Source organism: Pagrus pagrus (assembly GCF_965226575.1).
Source record: "Pagrus pagrus genome assembly, chromosome: 6".
NCBI classification, from domain to species: Eukaryota; Metazoa; Chordata; class Actinopteri; order Spariformes; family Sparidae; genus Pagrus; species Pagrus pagrus.
The window spans coordinates 15,390,289-15,416,988 of record NC_140190.1 but is presented as its reverse complement, the minus strand read 5'-3'; the positions used below and the strand labels follow the sequence as shown (position 1 = coordinate 15,416,988).

The 26,700-nt window shown below is 40.9% G+C and overlaps 1 protein-coding gene across 1 annotated transcript in view; it reads left to right on the top strand.

Annotated features, from left to right (window-relative positions):
* The window catches only part of faf1 (Fas (TNFRSF6) associated factor 1), a 68,812-nt gene that overhangs the window by 6,475 nt on the left and 35,637 nt on the right, over positions 1-26,700 (top strand). The window contains exons 4-8 of the mRNA XM_084355418.1: positions 2,745-3,010; positions 3,133-3,224; positions 4,179-4,270; positions 13,370-13,475; positions 18,749-18,835. Of these exons, the coding sequence (XP_084211544.1) occupies positions 2,745-3,010; positions 3,133-3,224; positions 4,179-4,270; positions 13,370-13,475; positions 18,749-18,835 (643 nt within the window). The remainder of the gene's footprint in view (positions 1-2,744; positions 3,011-3,132; positions 3,225-4,178; positions 4,271-13,369; positions 13,476-18,748; positions 18,836-26,700) is intronic.

The following is a 26,700-nucleotide window of genomic DNA, read 5'->3' as shown; positions in this document are numbered from 1 at the left end:
ACTCTGCTTGAATAGTGCAGTTAACATTTGGACTGTTTAGTGGATATATTTCCATATACATATCCAGCAAATAATGCTAACATAAATTCTTCTGAGTTGGAGATCACTGCTCCTGCTATGGTTTCTATTCTGTTTTTTAATGGAGGAATAATATAAAAGACACTGCAACTGCAAGGAAACTTTCTGCCAAGAGTGGAGTTGTACACAGTTTCTGAATAGAAAAGGTTTTCTTTAAGAGGCTTTGAGCCCTTCACTTTCCTTCAACGGTTAGTTTACACTCATGAATGCACTGAGCTGATCTGAACCCTCTCAAACGGGAGATGTTCTGTTTAACCGTTGTATTTTGTGTACACACTTGTGTGCATGTGTGCGCATGCATGCATGTACTTCAGTGTGGTTCAGGCCCTTGGGCCATGAGAATATTGCCGGTCTTTCTCAAGGGCACACATTGCTATGAATGGAGGCTGGCAGGCAGCGTGACCAGCAGCCAACACATTTACTAAGTGGCTGGCACTGGTATGAGTAGGCTGGCGTTGCCCAGTAAACAGACTCTGGTGACGTGACCTGAGCCAGAGCCAGTTGGAGGCTACGCCAACGCTTCTGTCTAAAATGCATCTCCCTTGTGTCCTCTTTAGTAAGCAGGCTGGGAATTATAAAAAGCTTGCTTTGTTGATCATTATCCACAGCTCACCAGGTCATCAGTGTGTACATTTTTTGTCCTCAGACATGATAAAAATGCTGATTCTTCTCTTGCACTCTGTCACTGATCAGACAGTTTGTCTGTGGGTGAGGGGCTCAGCAGTCCTGTCTGCTTTGGGACACCTTTTGGACTGCACATGAGAACAGTGCCATCTAAGTGTAAGGCAGCGAGGAACTACACCCAAACAGCAACAACGGACAATTTAACGACCTCTGGTGCTGGTGTGCCAAGTTTAGGAGGAAGCACTTGTTCTGAGTGCTCCCGCTATAAACTAGTATTTTCTTTCCCTCAGATGCTTTCAAGAATTGTAAGAATCCTCTTTGCAAGCTCTCTTGTGTTTATCCTTTGGTTTTTGGAGTAAAATCTGCTGCTTTATCTGTCTCATTTGTATATCCTCTAGCCACAATACATTTCTGAGATGATAGTAGATGTCAGTCTGTTTCATGTTGGTAGCACTTACATTTTATGCTGAATGTTATCTCAATAGCCCTACACAAATACTACCATGTCCATTAAATGTTCCACATCTTTAGATGCTCTTGTACTCATGCAGTGATGTTGCTAGGTATGCGTCCTGTGCTTTTTTTTGCCTCAGACTTCGTTTTAACACCTTTCTTTGTCATCTGTGATGTGAAAACAACAACAACAACAAACAAACAATAGACTTTCGCAAAAAAGTGTGCATTCTGGTCACTGTTCATTTCTAAAATCCTGGTGCACCATGAAGTGTCTCTCCTGTCGGGCTGCTGACAAGAGTCCAGGGCCAACTCTAGCCATTTGGTGAAATTTAGATTTGAAACTTGAAACTTGTTTACCAACCACTTTACCTCATGTTTAGGAGTTTAATTCTACAACTTGTCAGAAATTACAAATTTTATGGGGGACCCACTTAGATGACCAACTGTGGGTCCCACAGACTCACTAAATGGAAAATGTATCAACATCACTGCTCATGGCATGACTTACTTAAGTGGGATTGTTTTTGTCTTTTCACATCCATTAACTTGTATGCAGAGTTTAAAACAAGTTAATGTTTGTGTGACCAACCTCTTGGGAAACAGTCAATTTTTTGTGAAATGATCTCAGTATGTAGTAGAGGTTGACCGATTAATCGGTGTGGCCGATAGGACCTTTTATTGACTAAAATATAAAACTAGTGTTATCGGCTGAACTGGCTCCGATAGTTGCCGATGGCTGCGCAGTCTTCACCTACCACGCGGGGGAGTATGTCACCATTTTGCAAGGAGGTTCGATGAGTCAACATCTCTTAAGTTACTCTATCTTACTAACATTACAAAGCCCGAGTTTTTAATATCGACCGATTCATTGGCTATCTGCTTTTTCCTTCTCCCAACTATCGTTATTTTATCGGCCTTTAAAATCCACTATCGGTCAGCCTCTAGTATGTAGTTGATAAATATAAGCATATTTTTTCCTTGGTCACAGTAACTATTCTACTGGTCCAATTATGATTTTTAGGAATCGTTTGAATCTTTAAATAACTGTTTTGTTACTAGGTTTGTTTTGTAACTGAAGTGGTGGGTGAAGGAGACAGTTGCAACGTGATACCATTCTGTTGGGTTAATCTCCCACCCTATTGGTCCAGCCTGTTTGTGGAGGTTTTGCGGCTGTTGACCGCTAAACCTACGCCTCAGGACAGTGGCCTCTTTAATGTGGCGGGCCAAATAAAATACAGCTTTTGTTAGAAAGCCTTAAGTCTGGCACTGTGTTCCTGCAAGACAGTTGCTGCTTACACTTCAAGTAACAAAGAGGACACTCTGTTCATGAGCTGGAGAAAAAAAACATTATTTACTGTGTTGTGTGAAACATGGGTCACACACTGAGCAAGCAGCAAAGAGAAAAGCATGTAGGACAATAAGCCATTTGTTGTTGTTGTTGGTGTATTTTTCTGTCTTGCAGTAACCTCTATTTACAGATATTTGTTTCTTATAGCACCTGTTACACCCTGAGATTTTTAAGATTCTATATCAAGACTGAGCGATCAGTCTCCCACACCATCAGTAACCTTGTCACCTCTGTACAGTAACTTTTCCAGCGAGGCGAGCCAGTCCAGCATGTACGGACCTCCAAGCCAATCAGAAGCAGCCGATGCAGCAGCGGGAGGTGCAGTTCCCCCCACCTCCTCTTCCTCTTCGTCCTCCTCTCCTCCGTCATCCTCGACTTCGGCATTTTGCCCAAGCATCTCCTCCTCCCGACACATTGTAGAACGTCAGCCTCGCATGCTCGACTTCAGGGTGGAGTACCGACAGCGCACTGTAGAGCTGGTAGTGGAGGAAGGCAGCACAGTCGGTGAGCACCACACACACTGATATACATACAATGATACATACAATGCTCAACATATCACAATATCTTTTCGTGCAGAATGTAAGACTTTCATATGCATTGATCTGTATAAATCTAATTTACAGGAGAAATCAAACAAATCCTTGAGACAGAGCTTGCTGTTCCAGTGTCCAAAATGCAGCTGAAGGGATGGAAGAGTGGAGATGTGTCTGACAGTGTGAGTTGATAGACCTTGAAATAAGTGTTTGTCACAAACATGTATGTGTAAAAACAGAATGGAGCAACAAGAAAAGAAAAAAAACTAAAATTGTAGTATTTTATATTCTGTTTCTCTTGTGTTTTTACTTCAGTTTGACTGTCTGCTCTGTGTCTTAACCTGAATGTGATCATTTTAAATGTAACATTTTAGCTGCATGTATCCTAATATTTACATTGTTCAGTGTGTATTAATTTTCTGCCTGTGTATGGTTAGGTGATTTATTTTATTCATTTATTTTTACATTTTGTTTGTAATCTTTCAATCTTATTGTTTTTGTAATACTCATTTTGGCCACAAGAGGCTGAAGTACACCACAACCCCATGTTATAAATAGGAAATTTCCAAGAATTGATGTCTTTCAAGTTTTAGTTTTCTGCATGCTCTTAACAAATATAAATATATATTGTGTTAGCAAGCTTTTTAGCTTTACTGTCATGCCTTGTTTTAAGAGTGCTTGATCCTGGCAAAACTTTTATGTCACCTGTTTACACATTCAAAATGAATCACAATATTTATTTTTCTTATTCGCAAAGATTAATCTGTAAATTCCTGGCAACTATTTTGATGACCGATTTATCGGTTTACGTCATTTTTTTAAGAAAAACATTTTAAATTCTCAGATTACAACTTCTTAAATGTGAATATTTTGTTTACTTTGTTTGTTTACTCCTCTATGACAGTAAACAGACTATCTTTGGGTTGTGGACAAAACAAGATATTTGAGGACTTCATTTGGCATTTTGGGGAACAATGATTGCCATTTTTCACCATGTTCTGACATTTTATAAACAAACAACTAATCAATTAATCAAGGCAATACTTGACAGATTAATTGAAAGTGAAAATGATTGTTAAAATTCAAATTCAGTCCTTGTTTATTCTCTTACCTCCCGTTTGTGTGTGTTAAACCAGACGGTGCTCAGAAGTTTACACCTGCCCAAAAACAACAGCCTGTATGTCCTGACCCCAGACATCGCCCCTACTGCCAGCACCAGCAAAAACAGGTATTCAGCCCTGCGTCCAGCACACACTCCCTCTTCTTTCTGTATGTGATCTCACAATCAATCCACCCTTCTACTTCCCATCCTGGTACACATGCACTATAAAATATTATACGTGGTATGAGTGTAGTATCTAATAGCAAACACCAGGTGGCGGTGTATGTCCAGTTATGGAGAAGATGTTCCAGAATCCAGCAGCAAATACCATTTTCATTGGTATATTAAGAGACATTTGACCTGCCAGTGCACATTCATTTTCTCACGTGCATTGTGACATTTTGAGCGGAACATCCATCACCGCAATCTCTGTATGTTGTGTAAATAATAATTTTCTCTCCCGCCTTCGTTTTAAGCCTGACATTGTTGCTTGCTGAACGCTGTTTTGCATCTTGCTCGTCAAAGACTGTGTATATCTGATATCCACACTCCATATCTATCATTTATTCCTTTTTCGATTTTTTTTTTTTTATAAAAACACACCAGTCTATCACAATCGTGACAGTACCCAGGGACAATGGAGATTTGTTCAGAAAGCTTCATTAAGCCAGTGTTCTCCATCCAGAGCGTGTTCTGTTCATTTCCGTGGATCCGTGGCAGTATTAGCAACCTTTGCTTTTGAAATGTCAGGCTGCTCAGATGTGAAGTCAAAGCAGTAATACAATCACCGGTGGCAGCTGAGTGTGTGATTGTCCTTTCATCAGCGTCAGGTAAACATTGTCCAAAGAAGTCATATTTCTCCCTTCATTTCATCTGTGTAGTAAAGAGTGACCAAGACCCTTTTTATTTTTAATTTGGGCGTAAGAGGACTGGTATAAATGGATATATGAGAGGGTACATTCATGTCTATGTGTAAGCTATTGTGTGCGTGGACATGTTTTTGATTGAATTTGCCTTGCGTTTGCATGTGTGTTTGCTTGATGCCGTTGTCCCTGTGTTGTATGTGTGGATGGCAGACAATTCTAGGCCAAGTGAGGGAGGTGAGGACATGCACTGTTGTTCCTGTGATTATTAAAAGGATTGCTCGTATTTTTAGAAGCCTGTGTTACTCATCATTAATCAGCCTCACTGTGTTCATTAGTCAGAGTGATGGACTAAAGATCTGAGTGAGGACTACATATCACAGTGTCTAGGAGCACCAGAAAATCAAATTAACAGCAAATTAAACCTAGTTTTTCATTCAAAAGCAAATGTTGAACAGTTGACTTATGAACGCGCAATATTGTGAAATTAATGATTTTTTTGAGGGATGTTGTTATTGCTATTTTCCCAAACAAGTAATTACCATCATCACCAACCCTTAACATTTAAACATCAGAGGGAAGTCTTTTAAAGAGGGCTTACCAAACTATTTTTGTAAGAGGTACCCCGACATCCCAGTCTGATGAGTTCAGGTACTCTTTCATCAACACCACTATTTAAGTTCCAAATGTGTTAATTTGAATAAATTTAACTGATAGTTATTTAATAGAGGTGAACAATATTGGAACATTTTTATTGTACACTATTTATCGGTATCAGTGAAACTATAGTGGATAAATTCAGATGTTAATACAAAGTCAAATTGCTTTCATGGGCTTAACAACCACGACATCTACACACTCTGATACAATAGGTAGCGGTATGCAACATTACAGTTTTGGTTGCAATATGCCAATTAACACAGAGAAGGACAAGAAGAACAAGCACAGCACGTGTACACATCCATGCTGTAGGAAAAAGTTTTTATTTTAAAACAACAACTCTTATTCAAGCTATGGAATATTAAACCACCCATCTGTGCTGCCTACAGCTTAATCTTTCAGACCCTCAGGTGTGCATAAAGTACTGGTTGTGAACTCATTTTTTAAAATCCAAAAATGTGAAATTGTTGGTTATCTTATCAGAGCGACTGTGAGCATCGTTATCGGTATCAGCTGAAAAAAACAAACATATTTTGCATCCCCATTATTATCCAAGTATTAATAATTTATAAATGGATATAAAATTCAATGTTAATATATATATATATATATATATATATATATATATGTATATATTTACATAATTTGACTTTCAGTGTTAGTGCGGTCTGTTTTCATTCATACTACAACCACGTAGAGTGGCAAAAGCTGTATGCTCCAGTTCTCTAGCTAACTGCTTCAACACTATGTCATCTCCTCTTCTTGCTAGCTAGCTAGTTTTCATGCACTCTTAATTGTAATAGCACCTAATTTATTTGTCAAAGGTGACTCAATATGTTGATGTATTTTTTGTCCAATCATTAATGTTTTTAAATAAATTGGGCTACTCTACAAGCTCTCCATGTTACCCCCCTGGCAACAGCAGAAGTATACGTACCCCTGGTTGGGAATCAGTGTTTTCAAGCATCTCTGGGGTCCCCTTACTATACTAGTAGCATGTTGTTTTTAATATGTTGTTTGTTAAAAAGACAGCTGTCAATTTAAATGATGAATTAAAACATTTTTAAATTCTACTCCTGATTCGGAGAGTTGTGAAAGGGCGCGAGGACACCCTGGGACACTGTTTTGTACAACAGTCTTACTGTATCTGTCTGAATTGTTAACATTTAATGAAATTGGCCTTGTTATCAAAATGATGCCTGTGTTGGCCAGAGTTGTTTATAGCCTCTCACATAACGGCCCGAGTTTGTTTGTTGACAGTGGATTCAAAATTAAAATTGTACTGTAACTCTCCCCACACTTCCTCATGTTAGCAGCCAAGCAAGCATCCACATGTCACCAGAACACTTGTAAAAGAAGTCATTTGGCAGTTTGCCGCATTGCCTGCTAGTTAGGCTAAGTGGTAGCTATATTGTGTTGGCAGCTAATGGCCCTCATCTCCCCAGTCTTCCCTCCCTCGCTCTCGTCTCTGCCTCTCCTCGTCTTCTCACTCCCCCACCAACTGCTGTGTCTTTTTAGCAGCACCGTTGCCATTTCTCCAAGTGTTATCGATATCATTTTGGGTGTCAGGAGCTCATTATTCTGTGTCAGCTATTTTGGTGGAGGACATATGGGGCTGAATTGAATGGGTGGTCTCCTGTGTGTATGCACATGCATTTGTGTTTAAATGTGTGTGTGTGTGTGTGTGTGTGTGTGTGTCTGCGTGTGTGTGTGCGCACGGTGACCCTGTTGTCATACTGGGAGAGGATAGGTGACAGATCACAGAGTAGTGGGGGGAGCAGTCCCCTGTAGCGGGACCAGACAAGCTGTTAGTTTGCAGTAAAATTAGTGTGGTCACACTGTAAATCCGCAGTTTGTGCAATTTGTGTGTAGTTTGTGTAGATTGTTGCAGTAGACAGAGCTCAGTGCCAGTAAAGGCCTTAACCTGATGTTTGTAGGAATGGAAGCACACATTTTCACCACCATATCATATCAAAGTACTAATGTGTCTTGATAAAGTGAACTTGTCTGATCTGGTACCACACTATCAGAAATAATCTTTGCTCTAATTATTAATCACAGATGTGTGTCTCTTCAAAACAATTACTTTGTTGTACTTTAACATATTATAATTACAGTAGCCTATTTTAAGTTTTCCCTCTCTCACTATTGGTCTAAGTGGAGTATATTACAAACATTGTTTCTATAGTCTCATTATTAATTTAAGAAACAAAATCAATAATTGCTTTTCTGTTGTTGTGGTGGAACTGCTCCTAATATATGAAAAACTGCAAAAACAAAACACTACTATACAATTGAAGTCATAGCTATAGTGCCCATAACAATGAAACAGATTAAACTGGATCAGTCCAATTTATAAAATAGCTGTAGATACTTTCTTTATCCATGGTATAAAATTTGTTTTCACTTTAATGAAAACACACTGCAGCACCGCAAAGGCTAACATGAGGTCAAGGACTGTACCTTTGTCCCTGTTTTACTCAGCCTTCCTTCAAGTTTCATGCCTCATCCAATTAAACCTGCCTCCTCACTTGACCCCACAGTAGGTGATTATCATCACCTTATTAACAAAGATGAATCAAAAACTCTAAATAAATAAATAAATAGAAGACGTAACATATTTCATTTTAAAGTGGCTCTGTAGAACTTCTTTGTTGTGCTGGAAGCTGGTCATTAGGTGATGTTGGCGGACTCCATTTCTAAACTAACGTTAGCTACTGTTGCTTTCTGTTAGCAGAGCAGAAAGAAGCACTGAGACTGTGAATGTGCATAAAGTCACATCCTTTGGACCTGACATTAGTCCTTCACAAAGAAATCCACAGTCCAGCAACCGGGAGACACAGAGGTCTAATTTTTTCATGTCACCTTGCAATCCATTCACATATGGCCCTTAAAAAAATGATTAATACTTGTAAATTGCTACACATATTACAGAGAGCCCCTTTGAGTGGTCTGTTTTTGCTTTCACAGCTGCTGTTTTTGAAAATAGTGACACCAAAGAAGAAGAACATTTAATTGTCACACAGGTTTCCATAATTATGTCTGGGCAGTCATTTCATTTTCTGGAGGGTGGCACAAGACTGACCAAATTACAGCCAGCCTGCCTGAGAAATTCACTCACTTTCAGAAAGCTTCATTATGAGGAGCTATAAAGAGCTGTTTTTTTTTTTTAACATAGTAATTGCACTAAAATAAACATTATACCAGGTTTGTTTTGCTTGTTTGGGTTTGTGCATTTCCAATATTGGTCATTCTTAGTCAAGTTTTCTAGAAGAAACTGGAAGATACAGAAATATCATGACTATGACTCACAGAGATATATAGTTGCTATATGACAGTTTCTGATTAATTGTGCACGTTCTTCTTCCTAGTGCACAGGTTATAAAGAACCACATTTGCCTACCGTGGTTTAGCAGTGAAATGCAGATGTATGTAATTCTGTGTTATGTTTTGGAACCAGGATAAATATCACAAAGCATTTGAAAACATGTATCCACTCTTATTCCTCTCAGTATCAGTGGCCATTGAATCACTTCTATTGTCCCAGAACTTGACCAAAACCCTCAGTTAAAATGGTTATCTTTAGTTATGTGTTTTCAGTAGGGTCAATGAAACTGCCACCGTCACCTAAGCTATACTTGTTTGTATTTGTAGTCTGAAAAGACAGTTATCCACCCGAATTTAATTTCACAATGTTTATTTGCTTCAAATTGTTGCTGAGTAAAAAATGCAAATGTCCCATAAATGGTAATATCCCTGGCAATTACTTTGTAGAGCTTGGCTCATGCAGCACACACACCTAAACCAATCGGACTGATTAAATAGTGCAGCACTGTCATTATGATCCTGCTGAGTAAACTCCTCTTAGTTGTCTTGTTTGATTAGAAATAAATCTTGAGGCTTTGGGAGATTTTCCTTTGAGCACCAATCCATCTCAGGTAGTTATTTAGTTAGTGATGTGACGTGCAGTGAGTACTGCAGTGTTAAACCTGGTCTGAAGAAGGTTTTTCTCTGTGGCCATGTTGATGACTGCCTGTGAATACAAGAGGGTGTTGAGGAGGAGCTAATCTCTTGCATAAATGATGAAGGCCTGATGAATATTTCAATGGAGCCTGTTTCCTTCCTCGTCGATTCTCCGCTCTGCTCTCAGGAAGCGTATTTGCCAAGGAAAGGTTATTTTAATTTGAACCCTTGGAGAAATTTGAAATTGCAAAAAATGATTCATTAGGTTTTGTGTGGTTTTTTTTTACTGCGGATTCCTGCCCCCCCTCCTCCCACCTTTCTCCCTTTCTGTGTCAGCTATCCAGCAGCAGATTCACGGCTTGCTTTAGGTAGATAGCTAGCCAGTTAGCTAAAGCAGCTCTTATTGGAAGTATCTAACAGTTAGCATGCTGATTAACTTTGCGACAAGATGGCAGACCAAAACAGAGCAGAGCCCCAACGGTTTCGCATCCTTCTGCTTTGTTGTGGATGCAAATTGTGGAGGAGGTAAGAAGACCTTGTGTGTACTTCATGACCTCCTCTGTACGTGTTGGAGGCAAAATGGTCAGTCGGCATGTACTATCCTGGTCAGCGCATTATTACGTGTTTGTGTGTCTCTAAGCAGTTGAAACACACGCATGATGGTTATGAATGTGTGTGTGTGTATGGGTATTTGTGTTTTGCAGGCACATGCCACATTGTGTGTGCGTGTGTGTGTCTGGCAGTGCTAGTTTAATAAGGTCTAGAGTCTGCTCTGTGCCGCAGGGACTCACAGCTTAGGCGATGGGCTTACCTCAGAATGAAACCAATCTGTTTAGCCTGCTCTCCTCCCCTGCAAAACGCTCCATTTTCTCTGTCCATAAAGTTAAATGACATTTTCCTCCCGGCACCCTTATGCCATGTCAAGTACCTCCAGAGATGTTGCAGGCCGACCTGGATGTCACGAGTGTGTGTGTGTTGAGTGAGAAAGAGACCTCTGAAGGTAGAAGCAAACAGTGGGACATCCACATTTCAACCCCGCTCTGCTTGAGGGGCCTGCTTCTGTGAGGAGACAGCTGCTTTGAAAACGTCAGTGGTGAAAGCCAAAGGGATATTAGACTTGAAACATGGGTGTTTTGTTTATATATGAACCAGCAGGCCTCTTCAGACAGATGGGAAATGACAAGGAAATTACTCATTATGAATAGCAGTTTTTTTCTCCCTCTGAATGATATTTTGAGTTGCTATATTTGTACTGTGCAGCACAATGAGTGATCTGATTTTTCAAAGTAAATCTTGAACAGAACTCCACCCACACACTCACCAAATGGCTCGTCGGCCTGCCATAAATGACTGATAAGATGTTCCTTCTTTGCTTGGAAGGACAGAGTAACACTTCCACTCAGTTTACCCTCTATCTCTGTCTATTTAGGAGTCTAGCTGCCTGCCAGCAGAAGCTCGGGACTGTGTCCAAACATAATCATGATATTAGCTAGATCCTTATTTATGTGTCCCTACCCCTTCCATTTCTCCTCTTCTCCTCTTTCTCTCTCTCTCTTTCTTTCTCTCGCTCTTTCTCACTCACTCATTCTCTCTCACACACACATCTCTCTCTCTCTCATCCTTCTGCTCAGCCCTATTACGTATGCATCCATCCTTCCCACTCCACACATTTCCAATCTTCCCCAGTTAGCTACAACAAACATTACATTTACATATTGATTTCGTAGTTTTAGTCAATGTAAATATGCTGTCATTACAGTAAATTTGAGCTTCTGTTAACATAAGCTCGTCCAGATCTGCGCAGATTAAGGGTGTGATTGCATAATTAATGTGTGCGCTACATATTAATTCCCCCATCCCTCTCTTTCTCTCAACTCTTCCTCCTCTCCTTGGGTTCTGAGCCCTGATTAAGTGCCTGCTTCGGCCCTTAAGCCTCCCATTGATATTCAGCCTCACAGACCCAGCGTTTGCTCAAAACGCTACTTAACCTCGCAGCTTATTGTAAATGAAGCTTCCAAAAGTTGATTCCCCCACCTCCTCCTCACTACGTGAAGCACACAAAGTGTCTGCGTTTGCACCGTTCACAGCGTCTCTGTCACAGCCGTAAGCCTTTACTATATGGTGCCAGTCCAGAAAAGTCTGACCCTTCAAGGCCTCTCGGACAGGCCCCCGTCTGCACTGCCAGGTCTCCGCTTGCTTATAATCAGTACATGACGTCCACTGTGAGAGTGTGAACATCTCAGAGCAATTGTTAATTGTAAATAGCTTGTATCTGTCCGTCTGTGAGGATTCTTTTTAATTTAGATTATTTGAATTGTGAGATATAGAGGCATATCACATCAGCTTTATTGGTTTTACTATACTCCTGAGTTTCTATTCTAGAATATATATTTTGTTTAATTATCAGAGTTTCTCATTGTTGTCATTTTTGTCATTTTACATCCATGTTGTAATACTATGAATTTCAATTGCAATTGAAGAATGTTTCACCCTGTTATAACCAATGCAGATAGAAATACTAGCATAGTTTAGGAGCATTAAATTCAGTACATATACAGTCATCAATCATAGATTCATCTTCTGGTCTCTGGCACAGCTTACAGTAGCCTATTATTGATATGAATGGTAATTGGTATGGCTTTAATCTCTATACAGGCATGTTTCAGTAAATAGATAGAGACTTAAGTAGTCAAATACAGCAGTAATCCAGCAGCAACTGCTGAAGAGGTAGTGTAATGCACAATAATGGCTCTTTTATCATTCACTTTTTTGGCCTGAGAACGACATTAGCTGCAGTGCTGGTTCCTTATGGCAGCATTGTTCAAAATGTTTTCTGGGTTCCTGCAGGTCACAGAAATCCTAGAATGTTTGTGAATTTGAGGGAAGAAAATCAAGGCCGTGATTGTTTTTGAAAATAGACATGGGTCATTGAAAGTGCTTGAATTTATTTAGATATTTTATGCAAGAATCAAAATTGATTTTCTTTTATTTTAACTTCAATAGGCTGCGTTCTGCTGTCTTTTTTATATTGTTGTCTTTGAGTTTCTGTAAAGCGTACTACTTTTCATTATAAAAATTCTCAATGTTGTCACAGTAATTAACCTTGACATGTGAACCGTGTCGGGTTCCTGAATTGAATTTGGAATTGTGGCTGGAAAGTCCTTTTAAAAGTTTTTTAAATTTTTGAGTTGTTGCTGTTGGTCAAACACCTTTCCAAACCCTGCAGATATAGTAGTGCAGTTTGTGTGATTGCAAGTTACAGTAAAATCCTGCTTTTAAGCCATCTTTAGGCTTTGCAATTAAGAAGATGCTTAAGGCTCTCCTGGGTTTATTTCATAATAGCTGCCAGGTTTGTTAGCAATAAGGTAGATTGATAGGCTCCATGCTGCTTCTGTGCAGGTGGTCATAGCTGTGGTAGCCCGCTGTGCTGTGCGCAGCTCCGGCCAGGCTTGTTAAGACACAACCAGTGAAGTGGGCGACTAGCCCCCAGAGGAGGTGCCCTCCCTGTGGGCCAGCAGGCTACCACTAGTTGACAAGTTTCAGCTTGCCCTTCACTTGACTGAGCTACTCTTAGTGATAATGTTTGTTTTGCTGTGCCCCCTTCTTTTATTCCTCTTGAGTCATTATTCTGCCTCTTTTACATGTTCCTTTTCTGCATCAGTTTCTTTTTTTTTTTTAATTTCCTTTACTGTGTTTATCTGTATGTCTTACTTTTTGAATCCTTTCCCTCCTCTTTTAGTGCTCTCCAAGAGTCGATAAACCAGAACTTCCTGCTGATCATCAGCCACCGCGAGGCCCAGAGGGACTACAATCTCAACTTCCCCGGCACCAGAACCATACAGGAGGTATGACGCAGACCATTCAGGACATCAGAAAGTCACTTTTATATGCCCAGACATACACAAAAAGCTCTCGGTAACTCACCCACAGCCTCACATACATAATATTATTGTACCTGATTCTAGTTTCCCATAACACAGCTTTCATTCCATTGGCCAAACATTGCTAGTCTATCTCAGCCATCGATTCATTATTCATCACAAATGATCACATTTCCGAGCACATAATTACTCTCACAGCTGCGGTCTGGTACAACCCCCTCTTTTTCTCCCCACTCCCCCTTCGCTGCGTCTTTCTCCGTCTCCCTCTCTTTCTCTGTCAGCAGTCTCGGAGGCGGTTTAAATACTGAACATTGTTTGATCTAGGCATACGGGAGTGATGGAAAGAGACAGAGTCCATTCATTTTCTTCATCTGAAACTAAACAGTAGATTTGGCAGCCTATGAAATATTTAAAGCAATTCATACTGGACCCAGTGTGAAGGCAGTACAACGCTCTGTCCATCGGTTATTACTATCACAGCTGCAAATGGATTAAAAGGAAGAGCATGAGAATATATGTGTGTGCCTGTGTGCCCATGTAGATTTGTATGTGTGCGAGTGTGTCAATGTTTGGGCCCCATTAGCTCAGACACACACTCACACACACACACTCACACACCCATACATACATACATATTACTGCCATGTACTGTCCTACTCTAACCCCCTATGCAAAGCGAGACCTGAGCAGGCTTCATTTGTTATTCACAGTTGATAACCTGCAGTCACAGGTGAGGAGAAATAAGCTCCAGACTGGTCAGGTAGGACAGAAAAGTCCCACTATTGATCTTACCTGCCATGTTACTGTTTGTGAAGTAATTAGTTAAGTCATTTTTTGGACTAAATATATTTGAAATATCAGTCTAGTTTGAAGCTTCATTCATAACATTGACATTCAAATACTTTGGTGTGGACTGAGCCACCGACCCAAAGCGTCTCTCTCCAGAATTGCTTACCTTTAACAGGCAGTCTACTGGCACCATTATTACATTCATATAACCATAACAAAAAATCCATTTCGGCTGGAACACAATTATACTAAATCACTTAAGTCGTTACCAAAAAAAGATCATATTATGAATCTGCATTCACTTGGCGCGCCATTGGATCCGATGAATCACTTCATTCAAATTCAGGTTTAGAAGACCTAAATAGAAGCTGTAAAAAAAAAAAAAAAAAGTGAAATTCAGTACAGCGCAGTTTTTCTTTCATGTGGTAGCTTTACATAGCACTGACTTCCTGTTCTTCAGTTTTCTCTTTATGGTCTCCATGTTTTCCATCCAGCTAGTAATTCACTCTTGAGTAACAGTGAAAGGTGTTCCTCATAAGTTCTTTGCTCACTGCAGCTAAGGCTGGCTGTACAGTGCGGGTCAAGATTACACTAATAATAATCAGTCTGCTAGCAGGGCTTGTAATGGTGCTAATGGAACAGATTAGTACAACCAACATCTCAACTGGAGGAGGCAGCTCGCCTCCCTGGTTCTCTCCCTCTCCTCCCTCGCTCCTTCTTTTTTCTCCTCCCTCCGTCATCCCTCTCCTTTCTCTCTCACCCTCTTCTTAGGCAGATGGTTTTGATGAGCACCCACTGTGAACCTTAAGTGTTTCTGCTGGGATTACAAACACTGGGGAGGGGTCCCTGTGGCGTGGGAGGGGGGAACCATGGACACAGAAAGGAGGCAAAGGACTGTTGGCTTGGTGGGGGTGCTGTAAGAGGCCATAGGGGAAAGAGAAGGGACAATGTGGGCTTAAACAGGCCTCCATGTCGCGGTCTTTTCCTTACGCATGCTTGTCTTTAGGCATCTCAAGGCCCCCTGCAGTGAAAATGAGGCCCAGAACGTTAACCTGCATAGATCTGGACTGTGTTTGCCCCATGTTGACCATGCTCTTTATATATTTACTCTTGAGCCAGGGAACAGGCGTCTTTCCCTTACTAATTTATTACTGTAATGCTATGTAGGGGATGATTCAAAAGGTTTAGTAGCTGAGAGCTACAGGTGCAGCTACAGACGGTCAGATAGTAGTTGTGAATGACCTCAGCTAAGTTGCTTTAGAGTAATATGTGATGCTCATGGTAAAAATAAGGAGTTAGGTTGTGAGATTTTTAATTAAAACAGTAATAGAAGACAAAGTTTTTTTCTGTCATCGTAAGAAGAATTGAGAATGCAACAAAGAAGTAACACCATATTCAGCCTGCCTGACTCCCCCTTCTGCTCATACTGTGTCCACTCACAGACACATATGGACTCCACCACAGAGCACCTTTCTCTCTCCACTCTCTCTTTTGTCTTAGCTGAAGACTAGCCGATGGTCCCTGCTTGTGCATATCAATAGGGATAGAGTCCTATCTTCTTGTTTGTCTTTGCCAAAGGCTCTGGCTTTGCCTTGTGGCTCTCAGGGAACTGCCCTTGCCCCTCCCTTTCTATCCCTTCATTCTCCATCTCTCTCCCCCAGTGTCCCTTCTCTACCTTCTTTCTTCTCCATCTCTAGAGCGCAGGGCTGTGTAGACTCTGATTGGCATTACCAGACAAGAGTGTGGGGGTAAGTTGCTGGCTAGCTTCTGAGCTAAGCTGGTGAGCAAATGTTTGCCAGGGACGTAGAGGGTAGAATAGGGATGGCTGCTGGTTTCGGGGTGTCCGTGACCAGACCAGTTGTCCTGGGGATTTCCCTCCTCCGCTGCCCCCCGGGGCTGTGCCTGGGCCCCATCCCGACTCCGCAGCTGGGAGACATATAGGAATCAAATGCAGTCAGGGCTACAGAGCTGAGAAAAGGAAGGTTGGATCGAAAAAGGAATGAAAGAAAGGCATCTGGTGCCTAGGGGAGACGAAGAAAGAGAGCGAGAGAGAGAGAGCTTGTGACTGTTTAACGGAAACCTTTCCTTCTCTTTGATTCGCTTCCAGCCAGGGATTACAGGCAATTGGCATTTACAATGATTGGATCATTAATTTTGCCATATTGCCGCAGCAGCTCAGCACTGCAGCCAGTTTAACTAGTGTAGTGTGGCTCGTACAAACGTCCCGCATCTGAACATGAACAACACACAAATTAGTAGCACTGTATTTATTATTAAGGCTTTAATTTAATTCAAGTTGAGCTCTGTTTAAGACATATCCTTTACATTTTATTGTCTTTATGTACAAGTCAGGTTGATGGATACCTTTCATGAGACGCTGGGGTCTCACACAGCCTGGTGTTGTATAAAGACTTTCTAAGAATACTCGATCATTGTAGGTAAAAGTACGTTTTAGCTGCTGATTATAAGTAAAATTGACTGCTTAAAATTAATTACTCAGAGTCACATAAATATAAGTGTTTTAATTTGTTGCAGTCTAACTTATCAGTGAGGTGGCAGACAGGGGGCAGCATTAGACAGTATTGCTCCCTGTATGATGGCTGCTGTGGGCGACACATGCAATGCTCTGTAACTGAGGGCTGCAGCAAAAACTTCAATTACCTGGAGAAGCTACGGGCAGCCGCTATAATTTCTAAATTACTTTGACTTTGATGTGGTTGCATTAGATTCTCATAATAGCGCGGTACTTTTCTTATGGTCAGAGAAAGCCTGTGTGAATGGCTGCCTTCACATTCTGGTGGTGTGGTTTCAGGTGGGCAGGCCTGGTGTGTAGCTGTGTTTTCTCTCTGTGGTGAGATTAGGTTGTCCTCTGCCAGGTGCCTTTCACTGTCTGTCTCCACTCTCCTCCACCACCACCTCTCACCTTCATTCTCTCTGTGGTGGGCGTTAGTTTGTTGTTTCTCTGATGCTGCTTTAACCTCTGACTGCAGCCTCTTCATTACTAGTGTTTATGCCTCTCCTTTCCTCCCTTTTCCCCCCTATTCATCGGCTGGCCAGCCGGTCAGTCAAATCCCTGTAGTCCGGCTGGTCAAACATAGATATTACACTCTGTAATAACACTGGCCACCCGCTCTGACCCCAGCCCGCTATCCTGGCCATTGCTTCTCTTCATAAGGATAGGCGCCGAGCAGTGTGGTGTGGGATTTACGATAGAAAGACAAAGGATGGACTGTGCCACTCATTTATTATTGTTCTTTTATTTTTTTCTCAACTTGTTTGTACTGTGAATTGCTTTGCTCTGCCAGGCCCAGCACAAATAAAATCTAATTTCTTTGAGAGACTGATGACTTAGATAGAATTTTTATTGTTGCCTTCATAGAAAGATAAATTCAGCTTTAAACATAATCACTTCTGCAAGCAGCCCTTTGTGTGTTTTGCTCTCAGAGACCCACACAAATACATACACAGATGCAAAGTGTAGTGATATGGGAGTATTAAGGTGAAAGTGAGCAGGCAAAGTCTTCCCCCGCTTTTTTCTTAGTCCAGTGTTTTGCAGCTGCTTTCCTGCTTCGCTTGACGTTGGCTTTGACTTTGTGTTTGTAGCGTTCTTTAAGTTTCCACCTCCATGACCAGCATCCCTGCATATGCCCAAGGATCCATCTCTCTTCAGTGCTCTTTACAAAGACAGGATTTGACCCGTGTGCGGAGGGATCTTTGCTCTACAATTGACAGTTTTCTCAGCATCAGTGTCCAGCCCTGTGGGCCCGAAGGGCAGGATTCTGTTGAACAAATGCACCAGAATCCACGGCCGCCAGCGCTCAGACGCCGACGGGGCTTTGATCAGCTTCGGCTGGCGCACATCAGGCTGGCGTTAGGGCTTTAAACCAACAACCCACTGGACGGTGTAACACAGCACTCGGTGGGACAGGCGCTGCTGGCTGCTAACTGTTTAAAAGCACGGAATGTTATTAAGTGATGCAGATACAGCGTCCGCGCATGAATGGGAAAAGAGAAATACTGTTCATTTCAGAGCGTGGGGCTGTTGTTGCTGGGCATTAGCTGTGGCATCTGAAGAATGCTGATAACACTGGCTGTCTTTTTTATTTTTTTTTCCTAACTCCTATTGACTCATCTCCACCTTAATTCTCTGCCTCCATCCTATTTTTTCTTCATGCTGCTGAATGGAGGATACTTTGATGTAGCCCTCTCATGATTTATTACACTGTATTTACTATTAAATTATTCACAGACATTTTCCACTTTTTCCACTTTTAATATTACTTAATAATGACTGGATGGTAAAGAGAAATATAAACATTCTTAATGAATATTTACAGTTAAGCTTTCTGTAATAGTTTTTCAATTTTACCTTTCGGTATCACCAGTGTTGAGCGGGTCTGATTTTTGTGCATTGAGCTATTCATTTTATCTTCCCTTTATGTTTGCAGGTGAAGAGGAACATTTCAGACTTGACAAACATCCCAGTCCGGCATCAACAGTGGGAAGGATGGCCTGCGTCAGCTTCTGATGACTCTGTAAGAGACACAGGCACACAAAAACACAATAAAACATCAAACACTTGGTACTATAACAGTTCTACAGGACAGATCTGTGTCCACTTTTCTCTGTGCTGTCCATGTATACGTTGCGCTCAAAGATTCTTGGATCCGAGACATTCGTTTTAAAGATAATTAAAAGCCAAGCACAAATTGATTGATTTACATTATCTGACTACTTGCAATTTGCAGTAGAAACTGTTCCACGCTCTGTAATCCAACCCCAAAACCATCTGTCAGAGGCATGAGAGTAAGATGTTGAAGCTAATTAAGATGTCAAAGACTGTTCCCATCCCGTGTCCTCTATCTGTGGACATTAAATCTCACATCATTGAGTCCCGCTGACCTCTCCCGTCCCAGGGTCGCTCTTCCCAGCCATTCACTCTGCACACAGTCAAGCTGATCAGAAGCGGCCCTCATACAGAACCTTGAGGAACCTCTGACCCCTTTTGTCTCACCCCTTCTTTGACAGCATACGTGTTCCCATGCTAATTGTATGGGATGGTTTATCATGCTACATTGAGGAGCTGTTGTGCACACATTCTTGTGTTAACCCCAAGCTAACGTTTTCCTTTTGGATCTTTGTGATTGTTGTTTGGTTTGGAGTATTGGTATTGACTTTGTTTCATTTCTTTTCCAAGTGTTATTGAATCTGCCCCTATGCCAGGACTGACTCTACTGTAGCAACTAACAGATTTCTATTTATTTTTTAAATATTAGTGCCCATTTATGATAAGTAAGGACAATTTGTTTTCCATATGCAGTGTTTTCTAGGATACAGTCTCTTCTATGTCACTCATTGTTCATGTTTCAAATGACCAATAACTGCACCTGTTTTTATGTAAGATTAACAGAGAAACGAATACATTGCACTATTAATGTGCCTAAAAGGGAAAAGGACAAAAGGTTATGCATCCTTTCACTCCAGAAGATTGTTTGCTTTATTTTGTTCCATAACAGCTCAGAGCAGGCAATTGTAAAGCCGGTAACCACCAAGCAAACCATACTGCTATGATACAGATTTGTCATTGTTTGCATTATCTTTGTAGACATCCAGTATGTGATCAGTTAACCACCCTGGATTGCAACAGAAATACAAATCTTAGTTCTAATCTGAAAGCACATTGTGGGCATGTTGTGCCATGACCGACCTCAGTATTGTGCTCATGTATCATGGCACCAAATGATTTACTTTTACAGTTTGCAACCACAACATTCAGATTTATGACTGTTCGCATTAACAGAGGAAGAGCGATAACCACAGACATATTTTAAAACTGTGTTCAGGATGTTGATGTGTCCAGATGCAGTAGACTTAACAAGGAATATGTGAGTCTTCTGTGAAAATAGAACAAGAATGGGAACAAGTCTTAGTTAGTTTTTGTGAATTTTGACCTGAATACCATTTGACTTTTTTAATCATTTAGTCATTTTCTTTGCCCACTGATCACTGAAAACATTATTACATCACAATTAAATATAAAATATTTCATTCAGCTTTCAATTATTTTTATTTAATTAATATTTCAAAAATCTTTGATATATAAAAGAATTGCTTAATCTTAAATAAATTCACTAGCAGTGTCTCTGGGAATCAGTCATTTCAAAAGACATTTTGCATATTTTACCCCTTTAAAAAAAAGTGGTTTAAGTGTTATTAGACCATTTTAATGCATGTAATTTGCACAAATATGCGACCTAACGAGCACTAGCATCACTCTAGTTTGTGAACTTTTTTATTAAAAGCGAGCCCAGCCAATCTCAATGTAATGTTTAGATAAGTAAGGATAAATTAAAATAAGTCCATTTTTGTCCTTATATTTTTATGTCCTGTATCTGTGAACCTCAGCTCAGCTGCCTACCCCCTAGGTAGCTGTGAATATGATGGCTAGGGATCATGAAGAGATTGCAGCTCATTGTGGCATCATGGGCCCCGTTGGCACCTGGCTAACACACATCTGCAGCGTCTGTGTTTCCTGCATGAGGAGATATTAAAAAGCACAGAGACAGAAGTGTAATAATGGCCTCTACTCTCGCCGCAGCCCTCTTATTGAAACGTCTGAAGGTATTAACAGAGAAAGCCCAGGGCTTGGCGGGCCTAGCGGGCGGGTAGGAAGCCAGTGTTAGTGTCTAGCTCATTAGCCCAGTCTCATCTCCCGGGGTTTGGGCCAATAAACATGGCAGCCAGAGGCCCCAGATTACTTTTAGCTCTGCAAACTAGCCCGCTTGCAGTGGAATCGATTACTACTTAACTCTGCTTTGCCTTTAAGTGTTTGATATAACTGTTTTTGCATTTACGTTTGTGTGTGTTGTGTGTGCGTGTTTGCATTTGTGTGTTTGCAAATGTGCCTGTCTTATTGTACACACTGTGTTTAGGGCTGGATATTGAACCTTAAGTCTTATTGAGTACCACTTGAGCTGTGTCTGGAGCACCAAATTTTGTCCCATTCAAAATAGTCATTGAATTCTTGGTCAAATTGTTTGTCTTGTTTACTTATTTTTTTTTTTAGGTATTTCCTGATTTTTATATTTTCTTTAAGTTCACAACATTAAACACTGACATAGCTGATGTTAGATTTAAATAGAAAGAAAATTGTTTTTTGTGGAAAAACTTGTTTTTCAAAGTAAAAGTGTCATTTTGGTATTGCTGTGGAAACTGCGATATGGTGTTGGCAACAGTAATGAAACATTTTTTTAAATAATGCCCAACACTAACTGTGACAGCACCAGTTTAGTTCCCAATAGCATGGATGCTGTAGTAGTTGAGTTGGTAGTTCCCATAGAGACTCTGTTCTCAGTCAGATCGGTTGCTGCAGTTGCTGCACTGTACAGTCATAAATTAAGTTTGAGACCCACAATGTATATATATATTTTTAAACTTTAAACTTGTTCATCTAATTGATCAAACTGTTCAGAGTATCAGTTTCAGCTGTCTGTTGTTCTTGTCCTCTGAGAAAGATATTTGAGTGGTTGCATTGTTTGTTTATGTATTGTTGGAGCGTAGGAAATCACTTTTGTTAGAAAGAAATTCTCACCTTTCAGGGGAAAACCAGTAGTTATGTGTTGCGTCACCCTCCCGGATACTGTCCACTCAACGTGTTTCATTGTTTATTGTCCTCTGAATTATTCAAAGCCTTATGGAGAGTTGAAATTGGATCACAATGGATAATGCTCATGTAGCACTGAACAACAGATCAGTATATTCATTGCGCTTGTGTTATTGTATTTGGTGTTAGACCAAGGAAGGTGAATGTAAAAGGAAGTGGCACTAAATGTAGTTAAAGCAGTAGCAATGTGAGGTGATGTTCATTTTTAGCAGACAGATTGTTTTGACCTGAATCAAGAACTGGTCTGAAATATTTCTCAGTCATTTCGGTCTTCCTCATAGATTAATTAGAAGTCAGTGTGTAGTATGTTCCACAGTAGCCCAGTAGAGGATCATGTGGTGAAGCACACTGTCAGTCTTTTTTGTGTGTGTTTTGTTCTAGCATTTCTTTAATTTGTCTTTGCGTCCAGTGCATGACAGCAATCTTGATAGAACTGGAAACGTCCTCTGTCAGGAAAAAAGTACACTTGTTGGACTTTGCTATAGTTAAAACTTGAAGGAATTCAGTTTATTCCAAACAGATTAAAACAAATACTCCAGCATTATTTTTCAAATACCATGATCTAGCTCTGCCTTCAAATTCCTACTGATACTTTCGGCTTTGACAAAGCTGTTCTGAACAGTGCTGAGGATGATGACAGAGGTCTTGGCAACAGTTGACTGATTTCCTATGCTGTTTGAAATACGCTGCTTGAGCCTCTTCCCCTGCTTCCTCCATCTCTCCTCTATTCCTTCGCCTGAGCAATCCAGCATGGAGAGTTTCCAGACAGGCCTCATCTCACTGGAGCTGTTTTGACTGGCAGTCTTTCCTCAACACCTGTTGGAGTGATTGACAGCCAGTGGGACATCCTTATTACATCCCCTCATCTCTTCAGCCCCCACCACCACCCAGCCTTCCTCCTAGCCAGTAATTGCTGACATTTATGCAGTGTTTCATGCTGTTTGCTAATGTATTAATGCCGTGGAGCCTTGGAGGTGCCTTGCCTTCTAGGCCAGCACTACCCTGCATTTCCCAGCTGGCATTAATGGAATCCTCCTCTACCTGATAGGCGCCTATGAAACCAAGGTTTTATGTAGAGGGGGGGTGGTGGTTTCCATAGCAACAGGGCTCAGCCATAAGCTCAGGCCGAGTCCCCCCTCCCTTGTGAGATTGGCTGCGTTCAGGTGACATTTGGCATCAAGTTAGTCTGTCTCATTTTCTATCTCTTCTTACTGTTTTTATGTGTTCTGTTAAGCTCACATTTAACGGAAACGATGATCTCTTCATTTTTGCAGGGGAAGTTCCTTCTTATTAGCTTGGACACCTTCAGCAGTCGGAAATTGCTAAACGTAAATTAACTTAGATGCTATTTGGCTTAACACAAAGTAAACTAGCCTTGTTATATTTATCTTTTAATGGAAATCAGAAATGTTATGCCCTCAATGTTGTAGCAGTTTTTCCATGTGGTATCAAAAATCAGTATTTTTTTCAAGGTATGGTTTCGTAGTTAGAAATTCCGTTATTGTGACAACACTATTGGCCGATAATAAAATTATAGCTGATAAATAGAGCCAATAATATGAAGTCAAATTGCTTTCATTTCAAGTGCAGCAACTACACACTATGCACCAATAAAGTTGGCCAATAAACTCAAAAACTGCTTTTCTACAGTGTTTGAGGAACACAATTTACAATTTACAGTTCATGTTCCAAAAGGGTTCAGAGAGGAGGGAAAAATCTACGCAATTTACCACAAGAAAGACTTAGAAGAGCTGTGAATTGTTAAATCATCCATCATTACTCACTACATCTTAGCCATTCTCAACTGTATCAGCTGAAAAATCCATATTGCACATCTCCAAGTATGAGATTCTCTAGTTCTGTATTTGTATGTCTGTGTATGCACATCGTACACACTGTGCAGACACTAATCAAGGGAGGCTCAAAGGAGCCTGAAACAAGGAAACCAACAGGTGTTATGGGTGGGGCTCACTTGGTTTGTCTGTCTTTTTCTGCTGTCCTTCTCCCTGTCAAATATCACTTTTTTCTCCTGATGGCACTGTTTCTCACCTGTTCGTTTCTCTATCCATCTCCTTTCTCTTCACTGTTTCCGTACTCCACTTCTGACACTGTTTTAAAAACAGTATAAAATGTACAGTAAATTGAAGAGAAGCCCAGTATTAAAATGATCCCAGGGCAGAGGACTGTTAGCTTTTAGGTCAGTTGTTTTCCCCCTGCTGAAATCGGCCAGTGTTTTCAACAACTGTGTCACAGGTGATCATTGATTGTTCATTGATGTAATGGATCTTGTTTTCCAGATGTGACTATCAATGACACACGTTGCCAGCCAGAACAGTGGTCTAAGTCTGTGAGAGTGTCTTTGAAAAGACCGTGCATGACTGATTTTTTATTTGATTGGATGTTCAAACACACACTGACCAGTTCTTTCCTCGCTCCATCAAAGAGAAAGTGGTGTAAGGTGGTACTGTGGTTGCTGTCAGTGCAGCTGTCAGTAGTAATTATCTCACACTCACAGCCAGACACCTAATCCAAACACTGCCTACACTAGAAAAGAAAAACTGAAACACAGGAAGAATGAAGGGAGAGAAAGGAAGAGAAAGAAGGATAGAGAAGGGAAGAAAGAGTTGAAGAGGGGAGGGAAAGGAGGGAGGGGGCTGAGGGAGAGAGAAAATTCTTTCCCTGTATCGGCCCCTGAATGCTTCGAGCCTCAATGCAAGTGTTAATTAAAAGAATCCAAAAAAGAGGAGCCAGTTCCTTTGTGCAGAGATGTGGGAGAGGGTCATTTGGGGGGGTTAACCTCACCCCCCCAGCCCCCGTGCCCTGCGGCGCTTCAGCCTTGTTTCCACATTTACCACTGAGCTGCCTAGCTGCACTTGTGTACCTCAACATCAGGAGAAGCCATCGGGTCAAAGCGAGGAAGAGGATTGAGAGGCACTCAACTCGGTTTTTTTTTTTTCCCCTTTTCACCTCCCCTCCTTGCATCCATGTCAGCCCAAACCCTCCAGGCTGTCTTTGACAGGGGAAGTGATCAACTTTATTTATACACTTATTAGGCCCTCAGACGAAAGCCTCTCATTGTGAGTAGCGGGGGTAAAGGGTTTATGGGGATCCTCTCGGCAGCCGCTGTTAAAGATTCTCACGTTTGATTGCCACTCGATTGGGGAATAGACAGAATAGACTTGGGGCCACGCCATCACATCCTTAAGGCTCAGACCCTGTATGTCTTTGTCTGATTCAATACCTACAACTCTCTCTCGGTGCTAATTCAACTCTCAGGCCTCGCACCCATCATGTCTCAAATGGCTTTTCTTTAAGTCACTGTTGGTGTTTTTTTCTTTCGTTTAACAAAAAGTATCGCTAACTTCCTTTACTTCTACTGTCGGGGATTTTTGTACCATTCCTTTGTTAAGTTCTCTGGAAAAAATATGAATAACAGAAAGATCTAATAAACAGGACCAGAGTACTAAATCAGTTAGAGTTAAGTTACGCGAGCAAAGACGAGGCAATTCGGTTAAGTGTTCTTCGTAGGTGTTCCAGGGATACTCAGCTGTCCTTGCTGTGACATTACACACTTGTTATTGTCAAGAGTATGCTCGCTACTAATTGGTAATAGACAAGAAATACAATCTGCATGTACTCCTCTGTTACTGTGTCAGGGGTGACTGACTGTCTGAGGCCTCATAGCAAAGGTTTTAATTCATTGAGAAGTCGTGGTTTTCATATATATATTTGTCATATGTTTCACTGTTGGCTTTAGCGGTGATGTCATTCTTGGTTTGTGTAGTTTCAGCATTGCATGGCAGTCTAGTCGCTGTTTCTTTTGAGCAGTTTTCTTTGCTTAAGACAACACAGAGAAGGAATACTCATCAGGATATTATTCATTCTCGAACTCTCAGGGGAGATATTGCGTTTTTCATATCTTCTCTTTGGTTACTGAGCTGGTGGGAATTTAAGACACAGCGGTCAGTATTATAATCAGTATTTCCAGAGTCAACTTTATTTTCAGGCTGCAATAAATTGTAAAACGGTTGTTCCTCTCCGGGGGACCAGTGAGATGGAGTTCATTATCTAAGGTTAGGACAAAAACTGTATGTACAGACTTATACTTTAAATATGAAGTATATGTAGGAACAACCACATCAAAGGAAGAAAGAGTATGGTTGCACCCAGGGATTAATAAAATCCTCCATCATGGTACATGTAATTTTATATCACAACAATGATAGACATCATGATACTGTATGTTAACTGGAAAATCAATTAAGAATTACGAATTAACCACCTGACAAATAAAGGTCATAAAGAAATGTAAATATTATCGTAAAGCACTCCTGCTCATTGATTTATACCATCACTGGAAATGGTCTAAAGCTGCATTTCCAGTGCAGGAACTTTTCCCCAGAAACTAGGAACCTTTGGACCTTTGTGTTACCACTGCTGGGACAAGGGTCTAGTTCACATTAGGCATTATTTTACCCCCCAAATAGTCCCTGCTCGAGGGATAGTACAGCCCTGAACATTTTTAAATGGTCGAGGACTTGCAGCATTTTATTTCAGACATGATTTTTCAAAATGTGCAGCGGTAACCAGTTTGTTTTCAGTTAATTGTGCTTTGATAGATTAGCATGGCGTTACAGAAGAAAGCATACGACTGATAGCCCAACGAGGAAGTGGTATAGTCGCAAGCAAAAAAAGTATGTGTGAAAAAAGCTCTTGCTTTTTCATACGTCAGCTGAG